Source organism: Tachysurus vachellii, chromosome 12 (assembly GCF_030014155.1).
Source record: "Tachysurus vachellii isolate PV-2020 chromosome 12, HZAU_Pvac_v1, whole genome shotgun sequence".
NCBI lineage: Eukaryota > Metazoa > Chordata > Actinopteri > Siluriformes > Bagridae > Tachysurus > Tachysurus vachellii.
In genome coordinates this window covers 19744232-19772044 of record NC_083471.1, presented here as the reverse complement: position 1 = coordinate 19772044, position 27813 = coordinate 19744232, and the positions used below count along the sequence as shown (strand labels likewise).

The window sequence follows — 27813 nt, the reverse complement described above, 5'->3', positions numbered from 1 at the left end:
ATGTTTTTAACTTACCATGGCTCTAAACATCTAGCTTCAATATTTCAAGATAATCCTCCTTCCTTCTGATGTTGTTTAATGACGTGCACCAGTCCCTTTTCCATCACAACATGATGCTAACACCCCAAAGATATGCCCCATGGATGGTGATTTCTGAATTAAACTCTTCATCATTTTTGCTTCGTACATAATGTGTGACCATTATAGTAGTTATTATAACAGCTCAGTGTTTGTCCTCTAGAAGGGAGGCACAAATGATCTCCCAGGGATAAAGGAAATTTCAGACACAAATGAGCGATTTGGAAGTCCTGTGTATAGTATAAGATTTATATCTGAAGGAACTATCTAGAAAAATACAATTAAATAAAGTACTTTGATAATTATTTGATGAAAGGGAATTATCTTTCAGTGTGAAATGTCTTAGCAGACTTTCTTATCCAGAGCAACTTGCCTTTATCTCACTTATACAACTGAGAAGTTGAGGATGAGAAAATCAGTGTCAGAACATATATAATGGAAGGGTATTAAGCTAACTGCGGGGGCACAAGCTACCCTTAGAGAACTCCAGCTATGATTGATTAATATGAGTTTGCCATCAACAACCAACACACAAACTCTGACGTATCTCCAATCTAAAAACATAAAAGTGTACAAGGTCTCCCTCTCTTTCTCTCTTTAACACACACACACTGCACTGTGCATATCATTAGAGCATTGTTGAGAATACACTATGGACTAAATACTGTATAAATTCAGACACCCCAAGATCATTCAATATTTTCTATAATGGTTATGAAAACTAGGGATGGAATTAAAGTAAAATGTCCAGTTGCATTTTTATGTTAAGTTCTTCTCCGACCAGTAAGCGGTCTTCTCAGATATATGTGATGCTTTGAGAGGAAGTGCTTTATAATCCAATTCCAGTTGCCTGAACTCTACTGTATGCCCTTGTAACCCACCCTGTATGATATGTTTAAATTTTTTCTATTTGGGATGATGTTTTTTTGTGATTGCTGTTACTATAATCTGCGTTTATCTTTTGACATTCTCTCTTTGATTCATATTTAACAAGATTTTTAAAAAATTGGAAAAAAAACAAAACAAAACAAAACAAAACCCTTCCAAAAATCTTTCCATCCTACATTCCACTTATCCTACACAGGGTCACAGGGCACAAGGCAGGGGACATCCTGAACAGGGACGCAGTCTATAAAAACTCACACACATTTACACACTACAAACAATTTAGAGATGCCCATAACAAATGTCTTTGAACTACTGGAGGAACCCAGAGTACCTGGAGGAAACCCTCGAAATCGCACGGAAAACACACACACAAATCAAACCAAACCCGCACCCTCAGAGGTGTGAGACAAATGTGTTTACCACTAAGCCACCAATGGGAAAAGTATTTTTGCATTGGTTCACATCTTATTACTTTTGCTTTTACTGACAATATAGAAACTGGTTTAATAGTTTGGTTAATCTCAAAATAAGAGCATTGCTTTATCTTTCTATTTTTATGATTTAAAATGTTAAATGAATAAACAAATGCTTCCCAAACCAATGCTACCTCACTCAGATTGCTCTGCATATAAATCACAGTCTACCTCTGATTATCTTTCATTAACTGTTTCATCATAACCTTGCTTTGAGACATGAGCCTTTATTAATAAAAGTTATTAAAAATGTTCTCCTGACGTCCATAACCATTTATACAGATTTTATTCTCCGGGCTTTTAAAACTGGTACCAGGTATAGCTGTTTATCTCACTCTGTCTGTTACTGATGAAAAAGCTATCATCTGTAAATTTTAGTGCTCCTCTGATGTTCAGCATTTTTCTGTGGAGCCTCGGTCACCATTTCCTATCTGTTACAAAGTCAGTAATACACAGACAGAGAAAGTTCACTAGATAGCAGCTTGTAGCAGCTGTGAGATGTCATATATATCAAAGAAATGTGAACAAATAAAATCCTGAAAGATTTCATGATTTGAAACATGACCAGGCCAATGGCTGTCAAAAATGCAGACACATATTGGCATCCTCAATCATGATGGCTTTGTAGTAAACAACTTTCTGGAGATCTTTGGTTGCAGTACATGGAAGAAACTCACATGGACATGGGGAAAAAATGTAAAACTCCACACAGACAATATCCTGAGCTACGAATTGAACTGAGGACCCTGGAGCAACACAAAAATAATCATGAAAACTCATTAAGCCATAAGTTAGGATTTCAGCATATTATACACATGGTGAATATTTGTGGAGTAAATATTTCCAAACCTACCCTATCAACCATGAAAAAAACATTTGTTTCCAGGCATGCACAGCTACTGAAAAGATGATGTTCTATGATGTTCTTTTGAAATTGGTGAAGTAGAATTTAATTTCCATCAGGCCTTCTTCAGAATCATGTGGAACACTTATAGTTGCAGTTAAGGTGCAAACATTACAAAGAATAAGTGCAGATGCATCACTCTCCATGTGTATGAATAGCTCTTTTGTAAAAGCTCTCCAGGCCAATAACTATGAAGTGATTTCAAGGGCTAGTCAAGGACTTTCTCCACATTCCTAACAACATATGCTTTCTCAGTGTGCTTGTCACACAGAATGATTCACGGTTAATACAATTATGTCTGCATGTTGATTTGTATCACCAAGTCAAGAAGTCTTCCTTGTTGGTTTCTTGATTAGTTCTTCCAGGCTTTTAGGGATACTTATGGATGGATCCGTAACTCACAGGCAGGAAGGATGCAGTTGATAAGAGTTGCCGGCCACAACACATGAACTCCCGTTATCATCATCATCATCATCATCATCATCATCATCATCATCATCATCGTTATCGTCATCTTCATCATCATCCATGCCCCATAAAGGTCTTTGTGTACTTTTTCATCATGCTGTACTCAGCTCCATGTACAGTATACTGTCCAAATCTGCTGTCACATTTGCTAACAATGACCTGCTGTATAACCAATGATAGAAAATGGGCCTACTTGTAGAAGGTACTGTATAAAGACAAGTGCTGAGAATGGTGTCTGGATAACATTTTATTGAATGTCAGTGAGATAAAGGACCTGCTTTTAAGGAGCCAGAACAGAGCACAAGGCACTATTAAATTAAAGTCATTGCTTGAATGAGAGTTACTGTAGCCACTTGGAACATCTGGTGGCTAACATTTTAGTGGACACACTGTCTCTTCATATGAGTACAGAAATGCTACTAGTGCACTTTCTAGTGCAGAAATGTGCAATAGTTCTCATGTTTTATAAAGAACCTGGTGGAAAAGATGTTTTAAGTAGGCCGGGTTGACAACAGAATGTAGAAGTAAACAGTAATTAAACAGTGTAGCATAGCTACACACCATTTCATTCTACATCACATTGCACATCAAGCTTAAACATGCGATAAATTATTTTTCCTGCTAACAAATTGCTCAGAGTTACACAAAAGGTTAAATACATATTCAAAGAGCTGTAGTTTTGCAGTATATGATGATAACATATGTTTACTGAATACAATACAACCCACACACGTTACTAAAGGGGATAGATATTTTCAGCTGTGGTGATCTTGCACCCCAGTCTGGCTAGTTTCTGTTCTCATCTTTGTACCTAATAACCTAAGTATTTCTGTCATTCATTAAAATTTTCTTCAAAAATCCCACTTTATGAAATAAAGTCTCTTCTGTTCACTCTTGTGTTTGCAGAGTCTCTACTTTTTGTGGGGGAAGTTGTGTCCTAAAGGTTAGAGAGTCTGGCTCCTAAACCTAAGGTTGTGGGTTCGAGTCTCGGGCCGGCCACGACTGAGGTGCCCTTGAGCAAGGCACCGAACCTACCCCCCAGCCCCCCAACCGCTCCCCAAGCGCCGCAACATAAATGGCTGCCCAATGCTCCAGTTGTGTGTTCACGGTGTGTGTGTGTGTGTGTTCACTGCTGTGTGTGTGCACTTTAGATGGGTTAAACCCAGAGAACAAATTCGAGTATGGGTCACCATACTTAGCCATATGTCACATTGTCACATTGTCACATTGTTACTCAAACGATATGCTTCCTTAACAAATGTATTTCATGACATTTACATAATTGAAAATATACAATGTATTTGACATAATCCAACAGCACGCTTTTAACCAAATTTACCATTGTTTTAACCCCATGTATGTACTGATAGGATAAAATGCTACTGCTACAGTATGTCTAAGATGCTATGCAGCTGTCAATAATGTCATTAAAGGACTCGAGCCATTTATGTCTGTGTTATGGAACAAACGTTATTATGATGTGATGATGTAATACTATGACGTGACAGATGATGTCCAGTGATAGACAGTGTTATTTTTCCCAGTGGATAACTGGACCTATATAGTGTATTACTGCATGTCCAACCATATCAACCTTATCATTACATTCAGTAATTTTGTAGTCTTACAGTCTTTCTTTTGAACTTTCTTATGTAAGCAAGCAGTAAACATTCTGTCACAATATAAGTGATTAAATCACCTATTTAGCTATAATATGAATAAATTACACCTATTATATTTATTTTAGTTTCAGTTAGCAACATCATCTCTTCATTATCTATTTTTCTATGGAGGCAAACTGTGTGCAATACCCACTGGGCTCTGCCTATAAATACTAAACCTCTGTGTAGTAAACATATTACTAAAGAAGAACAACCCAGTTAATAAGAAGAGTACACCTGGTACCTTTGTCATTTTAATGCAAATTAATGCAGTACTTTGCCTTGGTATTAACTCCTTAACCTTCCCACATTATAATCTGGACCTAAAATGGAATTCACTTTGAATAGATCTCTGAACAGAGTGAATTTATTATATAACCTGCACTCAGTATAAATAAACCCATTCACTGAAGGCCCCAGAGTTTGTCTAAACAAACCTGAAAACCAAGGAGCTAGCCAAACAATATGGGGAAATTAGCGATGGGTTTTTATGTAAGGGATATGAGCTATTTGAAATCTGTTGTTTATTATTATTATTATTATTATTATTATTATTATTATTATTATTATTATTATTATTGTGGCAGGATAGTTTATTGTTGTGACGTCAGGTAGTAATAGCCTATCGGAGAGCACCGGTGCGTATAAGGGAGGGTGTCCGGTTTATGGTGATTGAACGCGCGTCATTTTGAGGTGCTCTTCCGGTTTCCGGTTCCGTGCTTCAACAGAGGCCGCTGGGTGTTAATGGTGCGGGCTAGCTGCACGGCGGTTTTGCTTTGTTCCAGTTACTTTCAGTCGTCTGGGAGTGTTTCGCAATGGGAAGAAAAGGGTCAAAAACAAACTTTGTTGTGACAGATTGTCTACCCTCAGTCAGCGTTATTTCGTCACCTGATGTTCATCCGTATCCGATTTATTACCGAACCAGTACTGTATCTGTGATTTGGTGTGGCGGACGGCTGTATTTCTCCGGTTCCTGGGAATTTCTGCTGTATGTGCAGTTGATGCTGCACATTGTTCCCGGGACAACGTTGCTGTTTTGTTCCGTGCTAATTTTTATGTTCTGTGTTAAATTGCTTTGCTCCTCGCTAAATTGCTTTCTCTTGTAATTGTTTATTTTTGGTTTCAGATTTGTTTCTTGATTTATAGCAACACTGTTACCTTCTCTCTCTGACACTGTTACTGTGCTTTAAGTCCTACCTTGAGGTAGGAAGCCTTTTGCTGAAGTCAGTGTAGTAATTAGTTATTCTTCTTTTTTACTTCATTTAATTGCTCTGTCCTGAAATCTAATTTATATATTTTCTTGGATTGGTTTATACTTTCTCCTGGGTTTTGTAAACCTTTACTCTTTTTGTTTTGCTAATTTGGTTTTCTTGGTTTGAGCATTGTCAATTTTAACATGTATTGTTTTTTTTTTTGTTTTGTGTACTCTCTGCAGGAGCTGTAGGTCAAAAGGCCGAGAGGCCTGACTTTCCCTCTTTTCGAGTGTGTTTCTGTGCACCGTGTGCTGTGTGACCACCGACAGAAATTTCACTGAGCACTGAGTGAGTGTGTTGTGATTGAGCACATGCATGGTGTGGATATTTAAACCTACTTCTGTTTCAGCCTGTCTTGTGCCGATCAGCTGCAGCCCTGCATGAGCTTTTGATTTTCCTTTTTTTGTTCATCCTGAAACTTTATTTTACGGGTTGTCAATAAATTAAATTCTATTTTTGTACCCACGTCTCCTGCTCATTTATTAATTGGTAGAACGAATTTGTGCTCCTTATAGTATTGTGAGGTGATTCATATTTCCCTGGGTGAAAGTCCCAGGGTGGCGTAGTCTGTCATTTACATATTTAGGTTTGCATATTGTGCTTTCCTTCCATTTACCACTCCGTCACATTCTGGCGTAGTTGGCAGGATCTACTTTTGAGCAGGGACGTGGGTTTGTTTAGAATTGAGTTTCATTTTGTGGTGTTTTGTGGTTTGTTTTTTTTCCCTCTTTTTTTTTGCCATCTTTAGGAACAAAACAGCAGTGTATATCCCTTGAGGAATTTGTCTTTCGTCTCTCCCTTGAGTGGGCTTGGTGTCCTCCCCTGGCCTATTTTTCTACTTGGTCTAGCAGCAAGTGTTATATATATTTAACCAGCTATGGATGAAGATGTGCAGGAGCTTAGGGAGCTTGTAGCCCAATTGAGGGCCGATAACGAAAGACTTAGACAAGAACAGGCCCCTGTTACCCCAGGTCCCAGTACAGCCCCTCTTATGGCTACTACGACACCTTCAGCTACACATCAACCTGTTGGTCCTGGTGCATTGGTAACTGAGAGATTCGTTTTTGTGCCCAGAGATAGGAAATGTCCGAAATTTAGTGGCCGGTCAGGCATTGCTATTAGCGAATGGGTTGAGGAGGCCCAAGCATGTATGCGTGCTCGTCATTTGTCTACGGCTGATAAAGCCTTTTTGACCATCTAGAGGGGGAGGCACGGGATGAGATTCGGTACCGTTCTGATGCAGAACGTGGAGACCCAGACAAGATAATTCAGGTTTTGAGAGAGTTGTATGGGTGCTCTTTGTCCTATGTAACTCTGCAGCAGGCCTTTTTCTCTAGGGGGCAGCAGGAGGGGGAGACCCTATTGGAATTCTCCCTCGCCCCGATGGGCCTCCTAGAGAAAGTGAAGCAGCAGGCGCCTCATGCCATACCAAATGCAGACGTTTTGTTACGTGATCAGTTTGTCGAGCATGTTCTTGATATTAGTCTTCGTCGCGAGCTTAAACAGTTAGTCCGTCGTCAGCCTACTTCTACACTTTTGGAGGTTCGCAGTGAGGCCATTCGGTGGGAACGGGAGGGAATGCCCGGGGGTGCAAGGGGGCGTAGTCAATCTGTTCCATTAGCTTATGGGATTCAATATGCCGTGCAGAGTGAGTCACGGGTAGGTGTGACCAGCTCTCCTTCTAAATCTGAGTTAGCTGAATTGAGGGAGATGTTAAAGCTACAGCAGGAGCAGCTAAATCAGCTTACCCAAGGTTTTGCTCGTTTACAAGCCCCTCATTCACGTAGTCGATCCCCACATTATGGCCCTGTAGTTTGTAGAAGATGTCAACAGCCTGGTCATTTTGCTCGGGAGTGCGATGGGGAACGAGTCCCTCCTCCCTCACATTTGTCCACCATTCCATCTTCAACTGGGGGTAGGCAGCCTCGTCCTACACAGCCGTCGGAAAACTAGTCCCCACCGAGCTGCAGAACCACAGCTCGGTTGGGGAGCCTTTCGGCTCAGATATCGTACGCAGCCCTAGTTCAGTGTCTCGTTTAGTGTCCTCTTGTCCTCATCTTAATGTTCTGATCGGGGGGGTCAAAGTGCCCTGCTTGATAGATACTGGGTCTATGGTGTCTACCATTACTGAGAGTTGTTTCCTTGAACATTTTGAATCATGGGGGCATGAGCGACTTAAGTCTTGTCAGTGGTTGCGACTAACTGCTGCTAATGGTCTCGCGATTCCCTATATTGGTTACATGGAACTCGATGTGGAGCTCTGTGGCAAATTGGTGTCAAATTGCGGGGTGCTTGTTGTCCGGGATGTTCCTGATAGGGCGGGTGCACATGCCCCTGGTGTTTTAGGGATTGCTACCAGGAACTTACCGGGCAGCATGGGGCGGCTCTTTTTGATTCACCTGCCGTGTTGCAGGCTCCTAGTTTTGTTATACAGGCATTACAGCATTGTCGTCAAGTTAACACCCAGTCCTCTGTTGATCGCGTGGGTCAGGTGCGGGTGCGGGGGCATGGGGTTTGTCGCGTTTCTGGTGGAACAATGAAGCTCGTAGCAGCCACCTGTTCAGAAAGCTACTCTGATGGTACATTATTGTTTGAACCCCCCCGAATCGGGCCTACCTGCAGGCTTATTGGCTTCCCCTGCCCTCGTTCAAGTGACCCGGGGCACTGTGTATATACCGGTGGTGAATGTAGGAACTACTGATGTTGTACTGTATCCTAAGACATCTTTAGGCACCCTAAATAGTGTGTTTGTTATCAGCTTGCCAGAAGGTATTTCTGAAGTGAGATCAATGACAGCTACTGTTAGTTCCCATGCTTCTTTGACAGGTTCTACAGTTCAGGAGCAGATTAGCGCTATCGATCTGTCAGTTCTGTTGGGGGAAGATCAAGCTCGGGTTCGGGCCCTGCTTCATTTGGGGTGTACTAATCTCCTGTCACATGACATTCTCCTCCTAGATAATGCCCCTGTCCGACAACGTTATCAGCGGATACCTCCTTCAGAGTATGAGGTGGTAAAGGCGCATATTAACCAACTGCTGGAGGCGCAAGTAATCAGGGAGAGTTGCAGCCCTTATGCCTCTCCCATTGTTTTGGTTAAGAAGACAGACGGTAGTCTACGAATGTGTGTAGACTATCGTCAATTGAACTCTAAAACTAGGAAGGATGCTTTCCCTTTGCCTCGCATTGATGAGTCGTTGGATGCCTTGGCAGGGGCCCGCTGGTTTTCCACTATGGATTTGGCCAGTGGGTACAATCAGGTCCCTGTTGCAGAGGTTGACCGGCCTAAGACTGCTTTTTGTACCCCTTTTGGCTTATTCGACTGGAATCAAATGCCGTTTAGACTTTGTAATGCTCCTAGCACCTTTCAGCGGTTGATGGAGAGGTTGTTTGGTGACCAACAATGCCAGTCTCTACTCCTGTATTTAGATGACATTGTGGTGTTTTCTTCCTCAGTGGACCAACATTTGGAGCGGTTGGAAGTGGTTTTGAGCCGGCTAGGTAATGAGGGCCTCAAGGCAAAATTAGGAAAGTGTGCATTCTTTCAACCTGAGGTAACTTGAGGCAGTGGCACAGTGGCGAACTCCAACTAGTGTTTCCGAGGTGCGGTCTTTTCTTGGCTTTGCCAGTTACCACCGCCGGTTTGTACAGGGGTTTGCTAAGTTGGCAGCCCCTCTGCATAAGCTGGTGGCTGGATTGGCAGGTAATAGATCTAGGAAACGAGGGGAGCAGTGTTTTGTTAATGCCTGGACTGAACCTTGCCAGCGTAGTTTTGAGGCATTAAAAAGTAAATTGACCACTGCCCTGTTCTTGCCTATGCCGATTTTTCCCTGCCTTTTGTTCTGGAGGTGGATGCCAGCTATAGTGGGTTAGGGGCAGTTCTTTCCCAAGAACAAGGAGGTAAGGTGCGGCCTATCGCCTATGCTAGCCGCAGTCTTAGGCCCACTGAGCACAATATGTCTAATTATAGCTCGATGAAATTAGAGTTTCTGGCGCTCAAGTGGGCCATGACTGAGAAATTTCGGGAGTATTTGTTGGGACAAATGCGTGGTCTTTACTGACAACAACCCTCTTAGCCACTTGAAGACAGCAAAACTTGGGGCAACTGAGCAACTTGCTGCTTTTGATTTTGAGATGAAATATCGCTCAGGCAGAAGTAACAGAAATGCAGATGCCCTGTCGAGGCGGCACCCAACAGACCATAGTGTGGTGGAAGGTTTGCTTACAGGTACTGAAATTCCCCTCTCTGTTAAGCAAACTGGGGGGTGGAGTCCATCTTTCAAGCGGCGCAAGCAGTGGTCACTGTTTTGCCGAGTCACTCTGCAATGGATTTAGGTACGCTGCAAACAGCAGACCCAGTTATTGAGGAGGTTTGGTCATGTTGGAAGAAAAAGTCATATCTTGGAGTGGAGGAACGTAGACGGTTGTCCAAGCCCAGTTTAATCTTGCTTCGTCAGTGGGATCGGTTGGTAGAGAGGGATGGGTTGCTCTACCACCGTGTGTTCCGCCCTGATGGGGGTGAGGAGGTCCTCCAGTTGGTTTTGCCTGCTGTTTTAAAATCTGAGGTTCTGACACAGCTTCATCAGGAGCATGGGCATCAGGGTATTGAGCGCACCACAGAGCTGGTATGCCAGCGATGTTACTGGCCTGGTATGTCCAATGAGATAATGCAGTGGTGCCAGGAGTGCGAAAGGTGTCAGTCCGCTAAAACCATACAGCCCATGGCACGGAGTTTTATGGGCCATTTAATGGCCTCAAGGCCAAATGAAATACTGGTAATTGATTTTACTGTGCTTGAGCCTTCTCGTGCAGGGTTGGAAAATATTCTGGTCATGACTGATTTTTTTACCAAATATACTCTGGCTATTCCTACTCGGGACCAACGGGCTGAGACAGTGGCACAGGTGCTTGTTGTGGAGATTCATTCCGATCAGGGTCGCAATTTTGAGTCCTCCCTTATTCAGCAGCTCTGTAAACTGTACAAGGTTGAAAAGTCCCGCACTACTCCGTATCATCCAGCTGGCAATGGCCAGTGTGAGCGTTTTAATAGAACTCTGCATAACCTTCTGTTCCATGCTCCATGTTGCGTTTGAGGGTGCACATGAGAGGTTGAAGACTGCTGCAGAACAACGTAAGTTCCATCATGATCAGCACGTTCGGTCTACACCACTGGAGGAGGGGCAGTTGGTTTACCTCCGGGAGCTTGGCACGAGGGGTCACCATAAGATCCAGGACCTGTGGAGTCCCGTGGTGTACCAAGTGCTGAAGGCTCCTAAAGAGGGTGGTGCTGTTTATACGACTGCCCCACTTGATGAACTGAGTAAGGTCAAGCATGTACATCGTTCTCTGTTAAAAACCAGGATCCGTAGGGATGCTCCAGTCCATGCTCCCCTCGATGACCTCCCACCTGAAAAAGCGTTGCCTCTGGAAGAGGAGGAGAGTTCTGGGTGGTAGTGCCCGAAACCCTCCAAGTTCCGCCTAGATCTGTTCCTAGAGATTCAGTCTCTGTTTTGCTGGTCTCTCAGGTTACATATGTACCTTCCCGCACAGGGTCTAGGGCTCCAGAAGCCCCGAGTCAGTCATGTTCAGTGGGGACAAGACTTCCATCTAGTTCAGTGTCCCCGACTCGGTCCGATGGTAATGGGACAGCACTTCGAAGAACCAGGAGAGCTACAGCGGGTCAGCACTCCAATGTTCATCATCTCCCACGGGCAGTAGGGGAAGTAAGTAGTGGGGTGGTGGCCCCACAGGAATCTATTTCGAATGGGATATTTGTGCTCTTTAGACCATGGGATTAATTACATTCTTAAAGTATGTAGTTTATCGTCGGGGCGACGATACAAAGTAGGGAGTAGATTGTGGCAGGATAGTTTATTGTTGTGACGTCAGGTAGTAATAGCCTATCGGAGAGCACCGATAGATATAAGGGAGGGTGTCCGGTTCATGGTGATTGAACGCGCGTCATTTTGAGGTGCTCTTCCGGTTTCCGGTTCCGTGATTCAACAGAGGCCGCTGGGTGTTAATGGTGCGGCTAGCTGCACGGTGGTTCTGCTTTGTTCCAGTTACTTTCAGTCGCCTGGAAGTGTTTCGCAATGGAAAGAAAAGGGTCAAAAACAAACTTTGTTGTGACAGATTGTCTACCCTCAGTCAGCGTTATTTCGTCACCCGATGTTCATCCGTATCCGGTTTATTACCGAACCAGTACTGTATCGGTGATTTGGTGTAGCGGACGGCTCTTTTTCTCCGGTTCCGGGGAATTTCTGCTGTATGTGCAGTTGATGCTGCACATTGTTCCCGGGACAACGTTGCTGTTTTGTTCCGTGCTAATTTTTATGTTCTGTGTTAAATTGCTTTGCTCCTCGCTAAATTGCTTTCTCTTGTAATTGTTTATTTTTGGTTTCAGATTTGTTTCTTGATTTATAGCCACACTGTTACCTTCTCTCTCTGACACTGTTACTGTGCTTTAAGTCCTACCTTGAGGTAGGAAGCCTTTTGCTGAAGTCAGTGTGGTAATTAGTTATTCTTCTTTTTTACTTCATTTAATTGCTCTGTCCTGAAATCTAATTTAGATATTTATATGTTTTGCTTATTTGGTTTTCTTGGTTTGAGCATTGTCAATTTTAACATGTATTGTTTTTTTTTTTTGTTTTGTGTACTCTCTGCAGGAGCTGTAGGCCAAAAGGCCGAGAGGCCTGACTTTCCCTCTTTTCGAGTGTGTTTCTGTGCACCGTGTGCTGTGTGACCACCGACAGAAATTTCACTGAGCACTGAGTGAGTGTGTTGTGATTGAGCACATGCATGGTGTGGATATTTAAACCTACTTCTGTTTCAGCCTGTCTTGTGCCGATCAGCTGCAGCCCTGCATGAGCTTTTGATTTTCCTTTTTTTGTTCATCCTGAAACTTTATTTTACGGGTTGTCAATAAATTAAATTCTATTTTTGTACCCACGTCTCCTGCTCATTTATTAATTGGTAGAACGAATTTGTGCTCCTTATAGTATTGTGAGGTGATTCATATTTCCCTGGGTGAAAGTCCCAGGGTGGCGTAGTCTGTCATTTACATATTTAGGTTTGCATATTGTGCTTTCCGTCCATTTACCACTCTGTCACATTATTATTATTATTATTATTATTATTATTATTATTATTATTATTATTATTATTATTATTATGTAAGAAACATATGCCATTTGAAATCAATTTATGATGCTAAATATTATTTTTATTTCTTTATTTTATTTTATTTTTATTTCTTTATTTATTTATACAAAAAAACATGTTGGAGACTCAGCAAAAGTAATTGTAAACCAAAATTGACCACTGTAAAGCAAAATAAACTTCTGAAATCTTCAGATCATGCTTAGAATACTATCCTCTCAATGACATATTAATGAGATAAAGAAAGTACACTATCAGTCAATTTTATGTTTTTATTTATCAGAGCCTTAATAGCAGTTGTGCAGTCCTCAGAAATTTCTATAAACAAACCAATAACCCCTAAAATATAATATTTAATATTTTTTCCACAAAGAGTAAATCATGATTCAGAAACCAGGTGGGAAAAAATACCCTTCAACAATCATTAAGAGAGTACTTAGACGCAGGTATTATTAAAGAATTGCACAAGAACAATTAATCATTAAGAATTTTTAGATCTCTTTAAAAGCACATATGTTAGCAGTTTGGTTTTGTGCAGTGCCCAGATGTGTGTCTGCATCATGTCAAGTAAAAAAAGACATCAGCCATGTTATCAAAGTAGCAGTTGCTGCTTCTGATCAATCTTGGGAAAGGTTATAAAGCCTTCAACAGAGTTTCAAATCTTCCAGAAACCAGCAAATACAATACAAGCTCAGATTGTTTAATGATCAGAGACATAAAGAATAACCCAGGAGCTGCATCATGTGACCTAAAGGATAAAGCCCTTCTTTCCAAAAAGAATAAAACAGCATTTGTAAAATTACACATTAACAAACCACAAATGCTATATTATATACGGTATAGTTATAACAAGGATATTAATATTAGCCATTAGACTGTTGAATCCAAGGTTGATGTGTCTGGACATCCAGAACAACATCATTTTGGTAGAAAAACAAGCACAGCATATTTCCACAAACACCCCATACCATCTGTCAAGCATGGTGGAGGATGCATGATGATTTAGGCTTTTTTCTGCAGCCACAAAATATTTTATACCAGAATACTGTTGAGAGATATGTGAGGCCATCTGTCCAGCAGCTTAAGCTGGGCTGAAATTGCATCATACATCTGGACGCTGATCCCAACAAACTGACGTGAAAGGCAAAAGAAAATAATGACTAATAACTAGGCGAGATTAAGATGGTTTGGACATGTTCAGAGGAGGGAGAGTGAGTATATTGGTAGGAGAATGTTGGACATGGAGCTGCCAGGCAGGAGGCAAAGAGGAAGGCCAAAGAGGAGGTATATGGATGTAATTAATGAGGATTTGAAGCTAGTGGGTGCAAGTGTTGAGGATGCAGAAGATAGGGTTAGGTGGAGAGAGATGATTCGCTGTGGTGACCCCTGAAGGGAAAAGCCGAAAGAAGAAGAAGAAGAAGAACTACTACAGAAAATGTCTACTTCAGGTTATTCTTACTAATGGTCGTTAATGAATTATAGATTGTACTTGTTTTTCCCACCTGGTTTCTGAATATTGAATTACTTTTTGGAAAAACAACTACACAGTGAGTCTGAATTAAATGGGTTTTTTTTTTTTTTTGGATTTCTGTACTTTCTGTTTCCATGACTGTATGGGTGTAGAATCTTTTTCAAGGTTACCCTTGAACTCTTGGTTGCTTCTAGTTGGACTAGTCTCCTAAAATCCATTTCAACTGTAGGTTGTAATACTAAAAAATACTGGAAAAGTTTAACAGGGTCAATATTTATTCAAGCTCCTGGAGTTTGTCGAACCCTTGAACAAATAAATTGCAACATCACTTGTTCAGTAAATTGTTCTATTGTATTAGCCTTCTCACTTATTTTAATATACACATTATTATGGTTATAGATTTTAGTCAGCCTGTAGCTAGTAATTATGTTGGCTTTGTAGAAGCCAACATTCTGTTTTCCTATTTAAGCTTAGACAAAAATTTATCAAGAGTAACTCCTCCTAGGGCTTTCGAGCCACATGCACCAAATTCGGATATGTTGTAGAACCTGGTCTGAAGTTTGTTGCTACTACTTTTCTAAGCGATCCGAGTACCGGTACTTCCGGTACCGGGTCTCAAAGTGGCCTTTTTTCCCATAGACTCCCATTATAAATTTTGGAGCTTTATAACTCGGTAAGCATTCGAACTATCTACACCAAACTTGGCCAGCTCCTTTAGGGTGATACTCTGAACAGAGTTTTAAATTGGTGTACCAACTGGCCTTTCGGTTGTGCCGCAGCCCCGCCCCCCAAAATATGCAAAATGAAAAAAATTTGCACAACATGGGCATGTGACATATCAAAACACTCAGCACAATAAGGGGAACTGCCTCGCAGGTATTCTGATGACGTCACATGCTCGTCTCCACTTGCCTCCAAATGTTTTGGCACCCTAGCGCTCCACTAGATTTCACAAGTTTTATGTCCACTTGCCTCCAAAAGTAACACTGACCCTTATGTCCAATTGCCTCCAAAAAGCACCAGCCTTTGCGAATACTTGCCTCGTCAAAGCCAACATCAAAGTTTGTTGCGACGAACTTTATAAATCTAATTACAAATGATTCTTAAGGGAGAATAATTTTGTGACCTGACTATTTTGCTATAGTGGTGTTATGATTGTGATATTTATGTTGGAACTAAACAGTTATTTATGCCACAGTGTATGACCTTTTGACATCCTACCTCAGAGCATAGCTGCTGGGGTCCTTCGTATACTGAGTACAGATCTCTTCAGGTGTGTTCTCCAGCAGAGATGGGAGTTCATCTGCTGAATAACGCAGCATGGCCAAACACAGTTTCCTCTCCTCTCCATGGATAGTGCAACACTGCTCAATACCCGGATGCTTGGGAAATGGTGAATCCTTCCTACAAGACTTGTCTGAAATTTCAGTGGCCTTAAAGAGATGGACATATTTAATATTAGTTTCCTCTAACTTTGGATTATGACTGTTCTAACATTTAAATATCTGTGCCTGTTATATATCAAAATTGACTACATTTCTAGATTGAAATTCTATTTGTCACATACACATGTCTATGTCATTATAAATAAAAGTGTAGCATAAACAATAGAATAGGATATAATATATAAAAAATAGTTAGGATGCAAATAGAAATAGAATTACCTGTACAAGAAAAGGGAAATATTGTATATACTGTATATATATATATATATATATATATATATATATATATATATATATATATATATATATGTGTGTATATATATATATATATGTGTGTATATATATATATATATATATATATATATATATATATATATATATATATATATATATATGGTTTGGTGGTAGAACAGCATAACTGTTGTGAATAAAGTATGTAGATATGTAATAAAGAATAAAGATGTGTGCAACCGTGCGCAATGCAACGTGATCTGTGCAAAAGTTTACAAAAGACAAAAATCTATCCTAGTTTTTGTGTGTTACAGGAAAGTGAGCAGCCACAAGCAGTATGTACTGAGGTGCCAAATTGCATTATAGCCATGTTATACAGTACGTTATCTGTCTATTTTCCCAAACTTTTAATGTGTTTGATTACTACATAAAAAGCCACCATGAATCACAGTTCTTCATGCTTTATGTATTATAATAGCTGAGACTGGTTTTGAACTAGATGAATTTGTTCTCAACCTCCTGTGCACTGCTGACATGTAATCCTACGGGAAGCAGCTGTGCAGCAGAGTGAGTCCAAAAGTTTTTAAAACGATTTACCTCATGTGGTTTGATGACAGCGTGGAGCGGAGAATGCAAGTAAAATAAAAGTAGAAATGTATGACATCAGAAATTGTTTGCTACAATCTCTACTTTATATTGTGGTTGCACAGCTTGATTTTAATCTTTTATTGTCTATCTCCAGAACCACAGTGAGGTAAATTATTTAGTGCTAATTATTGAGTTGCTACCTCAACAAACAAACTGTAGTGGGAAAGGATCACAGATTTTGCATAATAAATACATATTCTTTATTGCACAGAAAAAAAATTCATCGTATTCCACATATGCAACTGAAATCATTTCTCTGTATTGGGTTCGATGCTGCATACACTTACATTACTTGATGCTTCTTTCTAAAAGGGAAACTACTGAAACTGAGAATTTTATTACAGATATTACAGAAGAATTTCATCATATTACAGTTTAATTTTTGATAATAATTAACTAGTGTAATATCTCCCTCCGTTAGAAATCTTTCTGTCAATATGTTGCTGGTTGATTTATTTACCAAATGCTCACACATTAACTGCTTAGTATTTTCTCTAACATTAACATTAACAGCCTCAGTCCTGTCACATATGCGACTACAGACTCACATTGGTGCTACAATGTGATGAACCTCTGCATGTTCCATTAAACGATAGACTTAGTCCTTTTTAAACTGTGTTTGTGACAATCTGCTTCTTTGCTCGAGTGGTGTCTGTAACTTTGTTTTTGCTGGCAACTTAAAAAAAGGTTTTTAGATTCTACAGAGAACTGCTTAACTCTGTAGCGAATATGAAAGTGTTGAACATTGCATCTCAAATCTTCCATGGCATAAGGTTGTATCAGAACAGGGTTTGACAGAAGGGTGGTAAAAAACAAATGCAACTTTATGTAAACTATCACTGAGCTGTAATGCATGGTGAAATGAGGTTGTATAAACTTGTATGATTTTTATTGGGGAATCCATATACACTGATAAAAACTTAGCCTTAGTCTTAATGTCATATATGATAGACTTAATAGCAAAGAAACAGAAAGGATTTTCTGTTAGGCAAAGCATTAATGGTTTCAGATCAGGTGCACACATTTTTAAAACAAACCAATGACAACACTAGGGACTGAGACGAAACCAAAACATGGTCTGAAAGGGAATCTAAGGAATCTTATGGAATGAATTGCTTGTTTATTCTAAGCAAATAACATTTCCACTAAACTCAATTAAAACCTCTTCCTAATGCTATATATTAATTAATTAATATTGAATCCATTAAAACACAATTAAAGAGCCATGTTTTGTACTATAGAGTTGGTCATACAGTAGGTCCTACATCATGACTTTTGACAGTACATGAACTCATTTAGTGGCTGAAATACAGTTTTAGTAACATTTTTTTTACTTTTCTACTCCATCCAACTTTTAATACATCCATAAATTCATAAATCTATCCAACCAACCATCCATCCATTTATCCATCCATCCTTCCATAAATCAATGAATCAATCAACCAATCCATTAATCAATCCATCCATCCATTCATCCATCCATCCATCCATCCATCCATCCATCAATCAATCAATCAATAAACCAACCAATCAATCAATCAATCAATCAATCATTCCATCTATCCATCCATCCATCCATCCAAGTGATCTAAACAAGGGAAAGTAGTAGTTCAGTGGTTAAGGTGTTGGACTACTGATCAGTAGATTGTGAGTTTGAATCCCAGGTCCACCAAACTGCCACTCCTAGGCCCCTGAGCAAGGCCTTTAATCCTAAATTGCTCAGTTTTATAAATAAGATAAATGTAAGTCGTTCTGGTAAAGACAGCTGCCAAATGCTGTTAACATACTCAATTAAAGTTGATAGACCTTTGATTTGCTACTTACCAATCCACATAAATTTGTTCCGGGAATTGCTGATAATTTATATTTAAGGATAGATAAATTATCTATATTTAAGGCACGTTAAGATGGTATTAGGTCATATTTTTATCACTTTAATCGTAACATGTCCCCTGTGGATATATGAAATATTTGACATAGATGACTATGTTGAAAATTTCAAGTGGTAGCATTTATTATAGTGTTTATACACAGCATACGACAAAACATAGACACACACAGAGCAACACATAATGCTGCATCCTGTTATTGTCTTGCTAACAATGAACAATTATGTTTCACAGTGGCATATTAATTGGTGTAATTAAATGTGAAACGGGTGAATTCAAAATTAAGCCTCAACATCTGACATCTCATGTTGAGAGTATGAGAGGGTCACCATTCACACTGACATTTGAGATTAGATTACGGTTGGATTACACTTGGAAAGCACATGAACGGTTTATCTCAAAGTAGCTGTTAGAATAAATGCAAGAGAATTATGGCGGCAGAGTCATTTATGAATTGTATGCCATGGAATGACAGGAGTATGGAAAGCTGATGAAAGTAGTTTGAGGTTACATTCCTTTAAGTACGTCTCACTTTTTCTCCTGCTAGCTTTCAAATGGAAATCAGTGTCTTCAGCAGAATGATTGGATTTTATAGAAAAAAAAACAGGATAGTTACTACATATCAAAATAACTGTTGCCTTACCCCTTTGTCATAACAGTCCAGACTTGCATCATCTTGACAGCAGCGTTCTGCTAGTTTACCCATTTCATCAGCCACACAGTTCACTTCCTCAAAGGTTCCATTTGGAAATTTCTGACTGTATACAGCTGTCACTCTGAAACATAACAAAATACTTTTAGATAATGAAAATGCATAAAACCCATGGTACATTTTGAGTAGTAATTTAAGTGTATTACAGCTGAAACCTTCACATTTGAAATAAGAAAGGGACACACACTGCCAAGTAAATGATTTGCTAAGATAGTATTATTGTTGTAAATTATTATTCATTCATTTTATTTAATTAATAATATTGCTTATGGGGGCACGGTGGCTTAGTGGTTAGCACGTTCGCCTCACACCTCCAGGGTCGGGGTTCGATTCCCGCCTCCGCCTTGTGTGTGTGGAGTTTGCATGTTCTCCCTGTGCCTAGGGGGTTTCCTCCGGGTTTTCCGGTTTCCTTCCCGGTCCAAAGTCATGCATGGTAGGTTCATTAGCATCTCTGGAAAATTGTCCCTAGTGCGTGAGTGAATGAATGAGTGTGTGTGTGCCCTGTGATGGGTTGGCACTCCGTCCAGGGTGTATCCTGCCCTGATGCCCGATGACTGTAACAATTACTGCTTTTGAAATGTTTTTTTAAAAGACCTAATCTTACACTCAATGTTTTGAAATTGAATCTCTATGTTCTACTGGCTTCTTAGTTTTATTTTGTTTCTGTTAGTTCTCTGATCCCAGTAGATTTAGTAATTCTCTGGCATTGAACTTTTCTCTTCCTTATAACATTTTGGGTGAAGGAATTTTCCTCTCTGAAAGAGATTTTAAAATAAGATTTTCCTTTAGCAATTTGCAGAGAAACACATGTCGGCCTCTTATTTCCGAGTCCCTTTTCCTTTTAATCTCATTACTGTTCACTTCTTGCAAACATAGTTATAAATTGCATCAGCAACAACTCTCTGGCACAACAAAACCAATTCTGTCACTCTGTGCCCAGTCACATTACGAAGCTTTTTACAGTGCTTCTTTATCTTCAGTGAAGAGAAAATGATCAGATTGTTTCTATCAGGCAGAAGCGAGCGATCAATATCACTTTTCCTCTGTGTGGTTTAGACAAGATATTAAATTCAAGATATCAAGATATTAAATTACCGTTTTGAGGAAAGTTTGTTTTTGATACAGGTTTGGGTGAACAAACTTTTTAGCATGAATCACTGAACAGTAATGTTTTATTCAAAAAGGAAATGATTAGCACTTTGCCATTTCGTCAAAGATTATTGAATAATAGATACTGAAAATTCTATCAGATATTGAAAATGTATCTATCTATCACCTGTCTATATTATACAGTATAATGAAACTGAAACCACAATTATTTATTAGGATGGTGTAGGGCCTCCTACACCAGCCTGCTGCAGCACTATTTCTTCTTGGGAATGACAGATACAAGACCTGAATAGTGGCCAGATTGTTTTTGCATCATTCCTTGAAGGACAGTGGAGAAGCCACTACGTGATGCGGGGGACAAAAACGTTTACAGACTTGCTTCTTCAAAACACCCCAAAGTGGCAGAATAATATTCATATCTGGTGAAAGTGCAGGTGAAGGAAGATGTTCACCTTCCAAACCACTCTACCAGTCTTCTTGTGTGTATTGGCACGTCACCACCTAGGATACAATGTACACATGCACCCATGGCCCGCCAGAATGGTTCAGTAGTCCTAGAGACACATCGATCTAGCACAAGTAGTGCTTCACTATGGCCACACAACAGTGGTAAGGCTCTTTGGAGATTCTCCACACTGTAACTGCGCTTTCTTAAGTGTCACAATGCAACAAGTACGATACGATCTGTCCAAGGTTTTGTGTAAAGTTTATACAAAGAGAAACACTACACATGTGAAAACCTACTATTTAAATGTTAATAACAGAACACTGTATAAAAAAACTTTCTAGATATAAAACTAATTACAAGGTAAAATATGACATTTTACATTTACATACACTGTTTTGAAGTTATTTGATCCAATGAGTCGGAGCTCTTCACACACTTTTTCTTTTGCATACTGAATTCCTGTGAAGATAAAAGAGAGAAACAGTTATGCTTGAAAACCCATACTTACTTTTAAATGCAAGCTTACTTTTATCTATTAAAAATTTAATTTTCAACAAAACTTTCAACAGTTTCAAATTATCTTTCTGTACACTGGATTAACAGGAAGTTTTTATTTGTCATTTCAACCATATATAGCTGTTGCAGCACACAGCGAAATGAGACAATGTTTCTCCAGGACCAGGGTACATACTGTACTGTATATACATACATACTGTAAAAACAAAGACAGAGCTACGGACTTAAGTATGTGCATCTGTGCAACCTGGTGCAAACAATGCAGGACAATGGATATGGATTATTATCCCAGCTGTGAGAGTACTTGGCAATTCTTCATGCATACAATCCCAGGCTATTATGCAATAATGTGTAAAAAGTAAATGGGTTGTTCCGTCACTATCGTCTCTTTTGTTTCCCTGATGTTAATTAGACAAAACGCAGCTTGTTGTCTTACTGAGAAACCAGAATAAGTAAACTCAGTCCCTGTTCCACAGACTTTACCACAACATGAATGATTTTTTGATGGTTTTTCTATGTTAAATAATTGCATGCTGATTAATCCATTTTTATTAGCCATGATTTATGTTGTGCATCTACTATACATGTCCCTGAGAATCAGCTGTAACAGGAGAATAAGCTGTAACAGGAATGATAACATAGTAGTATGAGTGCATTAATATAAACCTTATTATTAATAGAATCCTTGAATGAGAGTGTGTGTGTGCCCTGCGATGGGTTGGCACTCCGTCCAGGGTGTATCCTGCATTGATGCCCGATGACGCCTGAGATAGGCACAGGCTCCCCGTGACCCGAGGTAGTTCGGATAAGCGGTAGAAAATGAGTGAGTGAGAGTGATAGAATCCTCTTATCATTATACAGTCTAACCCTCCTAGGTTTAGTACTTTATTTCTATAAAAGAGTACGTTATATATTTTACAGAATGGCTGTAAATATACTGCAGTTTTCTTTTTTCATCAGTAATACTATATCATACTGTAGAAAGATGGGATTTATTTTTTTTTCCTGCAGCCATTTCATGTTCTAGAAGTATTCCTAGGCCTAAAAAATTCATTTTAAGTTCTCTCCAGGGTTTAATAATATGATGATGGGAACAGACATTTGTGCCGTTACTGACCTGTAGTTAAACTTAATTTGTTCGTGACTTTAAGGAACAAGACCTAGAAATAATTATTTGTGTTAATAAGATAAGCAAGTGTTGTGTGATTTTTTTTAAGTGTTATTTTGCCTGTAAGTGCAGGATAAATGGACAACACGCCAAGACAGAGAAATAATTTTTCATTAGAATAATATAACGTTTGTGGCTGTGACAGTGATAAATGGCCTTTAAAGTGTGAGTAGACAGATAAATAATTGCTTGTCTGCAGAAATATTGCTTTAATAGAGCTTTTCATGTTTTTCGAATTTGTTTCCACAAAGCGTCTGACCTTAGAACGGTAAACTGTTTTCTGTTCAAACGGTTCGCTCTGTTCTCAACATTTTCACTTAATTTGCTCTAAAGTTACAACAAAAAGTTTTAAACTGCAGCTGAAAATAATGTCATATTAACATAAATTGATTTTCATACAGTATGTCAGTGAAAGGCAATTAAAAAAAAATAATTTCCATACCTTGGTCAGCTGTCCCACTTGAATAAACAGTGGCAAAAATTAAAATAATAATTAGTTCTTTATTCATCATTATTCTAATTTTTGTGCTCCAACTGTGTTTTTGAATTCAGTCAGTGAACTGCTAGTGTACTGCCAGGCACGAAAGGTACACACAGATTGTTAAGAATTAACCCAAGCCAAAGCTTATAGTTCAACAAACGTTTCAATGCAAACTGAACTCTGGGATAGGCAAATATATGCAGATCTAGTGTTTAATATTTTCCTTTCTGAATTCTAATTTAAAAACCAGAAATATTTCTAGAGTTGTTCATGAATAACTCCTAGCCCAATAGTTTTTGCTTGCTGTCTGCACTAATGTGTCTCGAATAATCATATTTGGATGAAATTTCCAAACTAAGCTACGGCTCTATTGAAACTGAACATGCACCTGTGCTGAGGTTGAAATGTGAAATTTATAACCAGGTGTTTTCTGCTTCTATAAATGTTACACAGCTATTATTTCATTTAGGCACTGATTTGTTATGATGAAACAGAAACTGACTTGTGTCTGACATTTGCATCTTACTGTTTAACCAAGTATGGTCACTCAATTGTTCATTCAGCTTAAATAACTGATTTATACTGAACAAGGTCACTGTGGATCTGGTGTGGATTCTGAGAATAAGGTAGAAATACGACATGGATCTAGTGCAGTTTCGTTACAAGTTACTCATGCACGCAGACATTTATTCACACACTCACTCTCACTCACTCATTTTCTACCGCTTACCCGAACTACGGCAGGAATCGAACCCCCAACCCTGGAGGTGTGAGGTGAAAGTGCTAACCACTAAGCCACCGTGCCCCCCTTATTCACACACATTCACACCTAAAGATAATTTAGCATAGCCAATCAACTTGCTGGTTTGAGATGACTTTTTTGTTGAGGAACCCACAAAGAAATATCACAAGACAGTAATCAGACCATCGGAATGAAATGAGAACACTGAAGCTGTGATCCATGCGTTTATGATGTAATTAAACCAATCACAATATGTCATATAGTACATGAGACCAATATCGTATAAATTGTGTTAGACTATATACAGTAAGAGCAGTAAAGAAACTCATAGCCATCTATTGTTTCAGATATGGTGGAGCACTTTGATTGTTTTTACACATTTTTACAAATCTGCCTTTATACATGATGTCACTTTCAGAGACATGTAATGTAGATTTATTTATTTATTCAAAATAAGGTTGGGTGATTACACTGACTTGTGTCACGTATAGTTACAGTCAACGTGAAACAAACTTGCACATGTTGCCTGTCACTGGAGTTAATTTTAGAATAATGAGTTGTATTTTCCAGCCCAAAACTATATTTTATAGCTGCTTTTTTGTAGAACTGCAGATTAACCAGCCTGCACAGTACAAAATAAAGATAAGAAACAGCTTTGTGGTGAGTTACTGTACATCTTGTGGTGAGTTACTGTACATCTTGTGGTGAGTTAAGCCTTGAGGAAGGCTGTCATTTACAACTTCTGTTCCATTCCAAAGACTTTTTGGAGGAAATGAGTGCCCTTTAGTACTTGTGGGTTGTTTGGTTTTCTGTTAAAAATAGGATATGTTTGTTTAGAGCCATTGACCTTCATCTGAGTCAGTGAAAATAGAACTACAAATAATTTGTGTTTGCTCACCAGATGAAGCGCAGACAGCTGAAATAAAACATGCATGTGGTTTCAAGAAAGCTGCTATGAGAGCTGTTTGTGAAGTTTTTAGATCACGACCACGATTTTTGACTAAACATTTCCGTCTGAAATATACTGTTCTTTTTTAATAAAAGACACTGTGGCTCAGTAGGCTTTTAATTGTCACATATCAGGACACTTTAGAAAAATAACCTGCACTGACACGACATATGAAAATATATATAACAAAAACATTAAACCACTGGGAGGGATATAATAGGATCTGTCATATTTGGCAGCAAGTGAGTTCTCAAAGTTGATGTTTTGAAAGCCGGAAAAATGGGCAAGCATAAGGTTCTGAGTGACTTTGAGAGCATCTATAAAACAGCAGGCCTTGTTGGGTGTACCGGGGATGCAGTGATTAGTACCTATTAAAAGTAGTCCAAGGTCAGACCATCAGTGAACTGGAGACAGGGTTATGGGCACCCAAGCTTACTGATGCACATGGGGAGTGAAGGCTATACAGACTGGTCCAAACCCCACACAAGCACCTCTATATTGGAAACTGCAAAAAATGTCATGCTGGCTATGAAAAAAAGTATAGAGCTGTGCAGCCGCAGAACTGCCAGAGTACCCATGCTGACCCTGTCCACTACTGACAGTACCTACAATGTGTATGTGACTCTCATAACTAGACCTTGAAGCATTAGAAGAAGGTGGCCTGGTCTGCATTACATGGCTTTTATCATGTAGATGGCCAGGTGTGTGTGTATGTGAGTTATCTGGGGAAGAGATGGCACCAGGATGCACTATGGGAAGAAGGCAAGCTGTTCCAGGGAAGTGTGGTGCTTTTGGCAATGTTCTGCTGGAAAACCTTGGATTTTGCTTTTAATGTCTTGGTGCCAGATACCAAAGCACACCCTCAGCGGTCCTGTGGCATCCATGCCTTAGTGGGTCAAAGGTGTTTTGGCATCAAACGGGTTATTATCAGCACATGTATATTTTCTCTCATTTTTGCCTCTAACATTAGGGATGTAATAGCAGTGAAAATAATGATGGGTTCATCTCTTGCCTCTGACAGTCCAAGTAGTTAGGCAATACAATAAATAGTAGTAGCAACAATTCAAATGCTCCAGTTTTGGTAATTTTTGGTATTCTTGGCTGCGGATATGGTGGAGTTGCTTTATATCTTTTCATCATATTTAGCATTTGCTGTAAACTGAATCAATAAGAAGCCCTATTACAAAAGACACAATGACTGTCAGATAAATAAAGGTATCTACACTTTTCTCAACAAAATGGAATGATCATGTGAAATAGTCTCTTCAATTTCATCTAAATCACTCTTAAATGTATCCGTGCTCCTTGACCATTGAAGTTCATTTCTACAAAATGATGGAGATTTTTGATCTCAGCATGGTATAAGCTAAATCTTCAAAAATAATCAAAATGGTCATTTTCTAGTGCTTTAAAAAGAGACACCTTCAGATAGGTTTTGTTCATAAATTGAATTGAATCATTTATTGGCACCAAAAGCGAAAGAATTTTTATAATGAAAGGTAAAGATGTTTTCACCTGTGAGTTCACCCTGGTTCAAACATGGATGAGGCTGTCTGTTATCCATGTTTGAAGTGGCTTATTTTAGGGAAAAAGGTAATATATATATATATATATATATATATATATATATATATATATATATATATATATATATATATATATATGTATATATATGGTGTGTGAAATTGAATGAGTCCATTATGTTGTCATTTCTGACTGTCCTTGGCTTCTGACTGTCAAGCCATTTCATAGACTTTTTAACGTTTAACAACTGACCCTCAGCTATTGAAAGCAAAAACAATTTCCAGAGAGGACCTGCTGCTAAAAACTAATCTAAAAGTTTTTAGTATTGCTAAAGTACTGTCACTTACTATATATGTAATTTGATGTGTTCACTGGCAGCCATTGCAACAAAAAAGAAAGCCTGAAAGTGTCTGAAATGACCAAAGCTATAACTTACAAGACAAATATAATAGTGTTAAACCTCCAGTATCTCACTTTGAACAATATTATTTTGTTAATGTGACCATGTTTTCAGGCTGATTGATGAGAAAGCAAAAAAATTATTTTCCATTATTAGAGCATCATCATTATGTAATCTGACATGTAGAACACAGTCAGTTGTAGAATCAGATAAGGTTTTATTAGGATCATCTCATACAACGTTTATGACAATCAATAACCTTAAAAGACTGCTGAAACTGTATAGTTTAATACCAAGAGTTAGTTTACACAGTGTTCGGGATTCAAGGACTGAATTAATAATAAATATTATTGTCATGCTTTTTTTTCTACAGCCAAAGAAATGATTTGTGAGCTAAAAACATCTCTTACATTGACTCCCTCCAGTGCCTGCAGGCAAAGCTGGAGGCCAGAAATGGAATACACCCCAAAATCCTCCCATAAATCATGTTCAGGTCCAAGTATTGTCATGCCAGTGTGGTTTCTGACACAGTATGACAGTGATGTCTATATAAATGCACAATGTTCTATCTAAAATACAGATGTTATAGTATTCATAAACAACAATATTTATGGCTGTATCCACAGAGTTGAAGATGGACTTGTACAACAAGCTAGAAAAAAATATTCTATATGATTCAATGATTATTTGGAAATCAAATAGTAAATACGGACTTTTTTGGTATTTTGTATGTATTGAAGACTCAGCTGCATGTACAGCTGCAAGACTAGATTTGAACCTTGCCATGATTTATAAGTCAACCTGTACTTGACTGGAGTGTCAGATCGATATGACGCAGCACTAGATGGTGTTGAGGTGAGATATGTGTCTAGCATGTGGCTTTAAAGGAAATTGTTATTGGTAAGAACGGTTTAACAGTTATCAGGTTGAATCTGGCTTTATGTCCTCAGCGGCAGCTTTATGTTGGTTTTAGACAAGCGTTTAAAGATGCCACAGTAAACATGTATATACAGTACACATAGGTCTCCCTCTCTTTTTTATTACATACACACACCTACATATACACATACATGTAAATAGTATATTTAGAAATATATTCAGGCAATTCAAAAAAAAAAAACATTGTGATAAAATGTGACAGAAGATTTATGAAGTACAGGAGCTCAGGTGTGTATTTCTAATTTCTGCATGTGCGCTCA

At 39.0% G+C, this 27813-nt stretch overlaps 1 protein-coding gene across 1 annotated transcript in view; it reads right to left on the bottom strand.

Moving 5' to 3' along the window:
- The window catches only part of gc (GC vitamin D binding protein), a 52627-nt gene extending 29501 nt beyond the window's left edge, over window positions 1-23126 (bottom strand). Inside the window, exons 1-4 of the mRNA XM_060882727.1 lie at window positions 22961-23126; window positions 21224-21293; window positions 19208-19340; window positions 15573-15784 (exon numbers count right to left, since the gene is read on the bottom strand). Coding sequence (XP_060738710.1) covers window positions 15573-15784; window positions 19208-19340; window positions 21224-21293; window positions 22961-23030 — 485 coding nt within the window. The 5' untranslated portion in view covers window positions 23031-23126. The remainder of the gene's footprint in view (window positions 1-15572; window positions 15785-19207; window positions 19341-21223; window positions 21294-22960) is intronic.
- Between the last annotated feature and the right edge of the window lie 4687 nt (window positions 23127-27813).